The 7,154-nt window shown below is 33.3% G+C and overlaps 1 protein-coding gene across 1 annotated transcript in view; it reads right to left on the bottom strand.

Moving 5' to 3' along the window:
- Positions 1-6,333, bottom strand: part of SMC4 (structural maintenance of chromosomes 4) — a 41,274-nt gene extending 34,941 nt beyond the window's left edge. Inside the window, exons 1-3 of the mRNA XM_014537964.1 lie at positions 6,145-6,333; positions 5,501-5,692; positions 3,762-3,938 (exon numbers count right to left, since the gene is read on the bottom strand). Coding sequence (XP_014393450.1) covers positions 3,762-3,938; positions 5,501-5,692; positions 6,145-6,246 — 471 coding nt within the window. The 5' untranslated portion in view covers positions 6,247-6,333. The remainder of the gene's footprint in view (positions 1-3,761; positions 3,939-5,500; positions 5,693-6,144) is intronic.
- Between the last annotated feature and the right edge of the window lie 821 nt (positions 6,334-7,154).

Below are 7,154 nucleotides of genomic sequence, written 5' to 3'. Positions count from 1 at the left end.
GAGAGAGAGAGAGAGAGAGAGAGAGAGAGAGAGAGAGGAACATCAAGGTGAGACAAACACATTGATTGCCCTCCACAAGAGCCCCAACCAGGGTCGGTGATCGAACTGCGGTTGCAATCCAGGTACATGCCCTTGACTGAGTAGTAAACCAGCGACCCTCCAGTGCACACGGTCCAATGCTCTAAGCACTAAGCCATACCGGCCAGGGCTCAACTATGGTTTCTAAGAGTATCACAGGAATAGCAAGCATACTTCAAGAGAATATTTATACTACAAAGGCTTAAATATTAACTTATTGTGATTCAGCTATACCATTCTTTGGTAATTTAATTTACAGGAATACAACATAAAAATCTATGAGGAGTAAATAGGTATGATTCTTTTTCAAAAAAATTCAAATTTTAGCAAAAGCATGAACCACAGGAACTCAAGAATAAAACTTTCCCCTCTCTAATAAGGCCTACAAGATTCTAAAGACAGATAGGAATGTTTGCATCACAAATAGCCCATAATTATTGAACTTTGAATTTTTATCTAGTCTTAATCTTTTTATTTTCTCCATTTTCACTGTAAATTAATGTCCTTTATCTTTTAAAAATATTTTTTTATTGATTTCAGAGAGGGTGGGAGAGGGAAAGAGGCAGAAACATCAATGATGAGAGAAAATCATTATCTGTCTAAAATAAGTATACTAATAGAAAGGATGATGCTTTAGTGGCTGGACTGCTTGATATCACTTCTGGTTGCTTCTGAGTAGCCTATTTTCTTTCATAGATAAGGCTGTTGAACAAGGTACTTTTGGGTAACTGAGGTATTACTGATAAAGTTAAAAATTTCTTTGATCCAGCACAGACTTATTTCTACAGACTAAAAGACTGTAACCCAAGTAGTTTGTATGTCATGCCAGACTTAGAACTATCCTGGAAAGAGATGGATAGGTTAACAATTCAGACCTAAGTTAATCTAATCTCCAAATTATTAAATAATAAGAAAAAAAATCTTGATTCTTGTCTTAAATTTTAATGAAAAAATTTTAATATAAACACAAAGCATATGAAGTTGAAAAGTTTGACGCCTTGAAGGGAGCAAATGCATCCAAATCAACTAAACCTAACTTATAAGTCGTAGTCACTACAAAATGCTTCAGAGTTAATAAAAACCTACCTGTTACACCGATAGGTATTATAATAGGACAAAGGCTCCCAAAATCAGGTATATATAAATGAATGTTCAAATATGGAAAGTACAATGGTCAATTATTATCAAACACCTTATGAAAGCATGTAATAAGTGCCCGTAAGGACAAGAACAGGATTTAACCATCTTTGTATCATTTATAGCATCTTAGCATAGTACTACTCTTCATTAGGTACTCATTTGAGTGGTCAACTGATAAAATTTTAAATGGTTTCAAATACTAGAAATGTATTCTAGAAGAATGTACTAAAACAATATAAACACTGTAAAAAAAATTCACCCTATGGACTTCTGTTGAACATGATCCCTGGCCAGTCTATACATTTTATTCAAAGTAATCACTTATGTCTTAGATGGTGGTATTATGATATCTCTACATATCCAGCCTCCCAAACCACAGCTCGTTTTTAAGATAAACGTTATTCAGTGGGAGGGAAAGGAATAAAAACCACATTCTTACTTACCTTCAAATGCTTTAAATCTCTAGTACAGGAATCGAAGATTTTGATAAGGAACTAAATAAAAATCCATAGTAACCACTGCAACTTTCCCTCAAACTTTTAAATGAGGCATCATTAGTTCTACCTAGTCTAATCCCTTTCTTCTTCCTACCAGGTGAGTTCCTAAAGTTCTTACTTGTAAATTTAATCAAATGGAATTTAATCTGTTAACTTGGAAAGTTTACCTTGGCATTAAAAATATTTAAAACAATTTAATTGTTAAGATGACATAAAAAGATTGATATTATCATGAGGACAAATGGCTTCAGTATCTTAAGTACTTGAGAAGTACATAGTTAATATAAAGTTGACAATTTAAAAATTATTCTTATTTATTTTTTTGGGAAGCTGTTACGTTATTTAACTTCCTTTATTATTGAACTATGTAGAGAGGCTGCACCAAGGAAAAAAATTACCCTTACAAGGATTAAAATGCAGCCCACTTTATTTTAATGTCTTTGCACATGTGTCAAACTTTGATTATCCCAGGAAAACAGTAAATAGCAAATTATAAACAATAGATACAAGTAGATTCTTGCAAAATGGTATAATTATCAAATTCATTATTATAAAGGGATATAACTTTTCATCCATAATTAATTAAACCAAATTTCCAAACATAAAAGTCCACAAAACAGTTAAATTTTATTGTTAAAAACCCTACAAAGTTTTAATTCCACGTTGTGTTAACTCAAATCTTAGATCCAGAGCTGACTTCCCAACATTTAAAAAAAAAATTAGTTTGGGTTATAGAAGTATTACAAATGTCCTGTGCCTGGTAACAAAAGGTATTAATATAAGTCATTTCAGAATGATTCTTATTTACCTTGTACATACACTATGCATATCTAAAAGTAATATTTTCTTTTAAAAATATAGTTGAGGAACAAAGATAAAAATGAAAAAAGGGGTTAACATTTTATAAGTTTGTTATTGGAACACTCACGTCATCCTAACAAAGCTTTTAGTATCAAATAAAAATTCCCAATTTAGTGTAAAATCAGTAGGACAAGATACTAAAAAATATTAGCAACTATTTCTATGTCAAAATACAGTTTTTTGCTTTAATTATAATACTCTTGGTGGTTCTGGACAGGGCACAGAAAAAGAGAGCCTCAAAAAAAATTTTTAATACACCTGACAAAGCTATGCTTTACACTAAAAACTTTTTAAGAAGGTAGTACATAAAGAAGGGATTTTTTTTACCAAGCAATTCTGGTAGAATATACCCTTACCCAAATAAAGAATACAGGTTTTCTAATAAAAATCAACTTAACACCTGGTATTTAATTTTATACCCCTTTAAAAAAACGTTAACAGTCGTGATACTTAAGAATGAAATATCAGTTACTCTCTGATCTTCCAATAGTGGTTTCAAATAGGCCATTCTAACCAAAACAAAAACCAACTTGAGTAAAGCTTTTAACCATTCTAAGTGTTAAAAAAAAAAAAAAAGATATTAAATTAAATTAGCTAGATGCTCAAGTAAATTCAGAAAACACCAAGTGTACAGAGTCTTTTTTTTTTTTTTGGCTATATAACATTAGCAGAAATAAGAATAAGAACAAGAGCAAAGGAAAATAAGTATTAGGAGATAATGAATCTCATTTAAAATGTTATCTTAAAGGGAAATACAAACAAAAATGATAAGTAGTTGCTATATCCCTGTCACGCTAAAGCAGCACAATAATATTGGTGTTTAATGTTTATTTCACTACGCCAATATTTACGTGCTGCTAGAGCGGAACAAGTGAGTCAGTCCACTCAAACATGAGCATCTGATGATGAAAATATAGTTTTGAGTGAATTTCCTTAAATTTCTAGAGCAGCAAATAATGATTCGCATCTTGACTATAGTATGTAAACCATGATGTGCTGCTATAGTACTTTAAGGCCTAAAAATACAGGATTCATCCAATAGGGGTATTCCCCCTAAACTTTATTGGGGAAAAAAAAAATACACACACTCACACACACAAAAAACACACACAAAAAAACTAAAAACAAAACCCCCCACAAAAATAACAGGAATAAGAGGACCTCTAAAGTCTTTAATAAACTTACCTGCAAGATTAAAAATCTGTTATGGTCCAAGTCAATTCCATGGCTTCGAAGAAGATTTCCAACATCCTTAAATGTCTTCTTCTTCCCACTTATGTGATAGACAGAAGTATTATCTCTGTAGGCCGTCCTGGATACATAGAAGTTACTGTTAGGAATGACTTCATAATCATCCCCTTCCTGTTTTGAGGAAAAACAAAACCAGAAAACAATTTTGGTATTAAGTTACTGCTCCACATTTTACTCACGTCATATTGAAACTAATTATATGGATTAAAAATTTTAAAGAACATGCACATAAACCTGCAATAGTTCTCAGAAATAACCTTCTTAGCAAAGAATACTTTTCAAAGTTGTTTGATTCCTTCCTCAGAGATCACAAAAACCAAAAAGCCAAACCAAATAAATGAAAACAAAACAACTCCCCCCTCCCCCTGCAAACAAGCCTAAAAAACGTTTGACTGAGAAAAAGAGTTGATGAATGGGGACAAGAATCTGACTATAATAGTCACTATATCCAAAACAAACTCACATGAATTATTAAATCATGTTGATAGATTAAATTACTAGTCCATTAAAAAAAATCTGCAAAGAATGAAAGGAAAAAAAGAAGGCAAGCAGTAATGAGGTGATACGGCTTTTTTTTTTTTTTCCGGAGGGGGAGGGGAAATATACTTTTAATTGAAGGTAAAAAGAATTGTAAAAAATTGACAACTGTATTCCCCACATTAAAAAAGAATCAGATTTAAAAAGTGAAGCACAAATCTACCTTATTTAAACTCACTTCCCTTGAAAAGCTGTCATTTTGAAATTATGACTTAAAATTTACATGAATCAAATGTACCTAATAGGCAATGGAACAAAATCTGATTTATTAGCAATCTATTATCCAATTCAAATTGTACAATAAAAACCTAAGAAACAAAAAGAGAGAAAAAAACCTAAGAAACAAAATTAAAATAGATGCCACTGTGTAGATTTAAAGCCCTTTATATTTAAAAAAAAAAAAAATTAAAACCTATGAGCCAAGTCACATTTCTTCTCATTGTGTAATTAAATTTCTATATTTTTAGGTTCTGGCCATTTTTCAACCACAAATTTTCAAAGTTAATTATTAATCAGAAGATAAAAAAACCCTATACCAACAAAACCGTGTAAATAATCTGAACAGACATTTTACCTATAATTGTCTCCTTTTCTAGAAAACAAATGTGTTAGCTTGACCCATCTCCCCTGTTTTAAAAGGGTAGTTTAAACTGAATCAAAGCTCTTTCATATCAGATACACAGAACTACTAATAACATTCGATTTCATGTGAACTGAAATAACAGATGGTTAAATTTAGGCAACTGTTACATTTTCAAGTTTAGGTAATTCATCTGAAAGCAATAAAATATAACTTAAAAAAACCAAAAATGCATAGTAAAAGAATGCCTATTTGGCGCTCAGAACATTAAAACTGCTTGATATTTTATTCCAAAAAGGTAAGCACCAACTACTATGAGCTACTTAAAATTAATTTTCCTGGCTAAAAATTTTAATATTTTAAGTTTAACAGCTACCTCCACCACTACTCAAAAAGAAAATATGGTCATGGAGGTAACTAAATCAATAATCTGTTCTGCTTTAACCAGACACTAACTTTTAAAACCCAAATTTAAGCCAAAAATAAAACGTGCGATGTATTAAAATTATGTGTATTCCTTACTCAAAGCTGCAAATAACTAGACAAAGTCCCTTACCTTATCAATTATCTTTTGAAAGTGAACTTCCACAGAACAACTCTGAATATCCTTGTGTTCGTCAGAATTATGTATTAGTACTGAGAGTTTCTTAGATCTTATTTTTTGTGCTCGATAGCCAAACACGAAAAGCATAGAATCAATAACATTGGATTTGCCACTGCCATTTGGCCCAATAATACAGGAAAAGCGCTGCATAAAAAGAACAGAACAAAAAAATCAAAGTGAAGTTTAAAAGGTCATACTACCGATTTTAAACAACTTGATTTCTTTAACAAGCAGCAAATCTACAAATACTTTGGTTTTCATTGCTACACAACACAACTTAAATTTTCTTACTACTTTGTCACAAGCTTGAACACTTTAAAAAGGCCACATTCTAATTCTAACTTTTTACAAAATTCATTCTAATAGTAAAGAGAAAATACTCCCTTCAAACAAAAAACTCACCAATTCTATTCAGTGAAAACAACTTTATAATAGGTAAAGAGGTACCAAAGATAATCAGATAAAGCTAATTTGTTGTTAAAAGCAAACACCAGGTATGCATCAATCAGGATAAATATAAGTTACTGGTACAAAATTGAAATATCTTGTAATAACGACTCATTATCTTTTAATAGTTATTTAAAATGGTCAAATACCTTATGAAAAGGTCCCAGAATTTTTTCCCCAGCATAGGATTTGAAGTTCTGGTTAACAATGTGCGTTATCATAAGCCGAGGAGCTCCAGCTTCATTGGTCATTGCAGGAGGCGGGGGAGGAGGGATGCTATTCAAAATCTCTTCTAAACTTCTATTATCAATTTCCTCACTTGGAGTCTCTAAGTCAGTCAAGGGAATTTTTTTTAAAGCGAGGGGGGGGGGCGGGGGGAAGCCTGCATTAGTGCAATTCGTTCTGAGGACTAGAGCCTACTAATCTCTGGAGAGATGTTACTTAAGAAACACAGGAATCTCTCTTTTCCACTTAAATAGTATTATCCAAGCTCAAAGGCGATCAGAATCTTTCATCTTGATTTTAGTAAAAAAATTCTTCAAAGGAATGCCACCAGTCACAAAAACCTATACAAATCTACTTCTTAGGAGTCAAAACACTACATCCATCATAAAGCAAAGCTGGGAAAACCACAGCAACCCGATTCCCTGCTGCCCGCCCATTCGGGTGGTTAAATCCTAAGGCTCTAGATCCAACTGTTCCCGTATCTGAGCTCCTGGAAACTCCATTCCCGAGCCCCACCGACACTGTCACAAGGGTTTCATAATGTCACCTCATCACTGGACTCACAAAGGCTACGGGTGGCTTCGAGTAAATGATCATCTTCTCTTTAATCTAACTTTAAGGCCACAGAAGTGAGGTTAGGGTCAAGCAACTTTCCATTTTATTAATACTGTACATTGATTACGCCTGGAAAAAAAAAAAAGTCCACCGGCTATTGGCTGACCCGGCCGATTTCCGCGGAAATAACAAGGCCACAAACAGAAATTTAGTCAACAGCCGAAGCCACCGACTCGCCCCCATCCCCTCCGGTCCCGTTACACTCTAAGTGCAAAGTCCCGTCTCCGAAAATCGCCAAATCGCTCTCTGGAGCTGACCTACCGGACCCACACGCATCCCGGGAGGTCCCCCTTGCAGCCCCTCTTGCTCTCGCCAAGTA

Source organism: Myotis brandtii, unplaced genomic scaffold (genome assembly GCF_000412655.1).
Source record: "Myotis brandtii unplaced genomic scaffold, ASM41265v1 scaffold186, whole genome shotgun sequence".
Lineage (NCBI taxonomy): Eukaryota > Metazoa > Chordata > Mammalia > Chiroptera > Vespertilionidae > Myotis > Myotis brandtii.
This window is presented reverse-complemented; position numbering and strand designations above follow the sequence as displayed.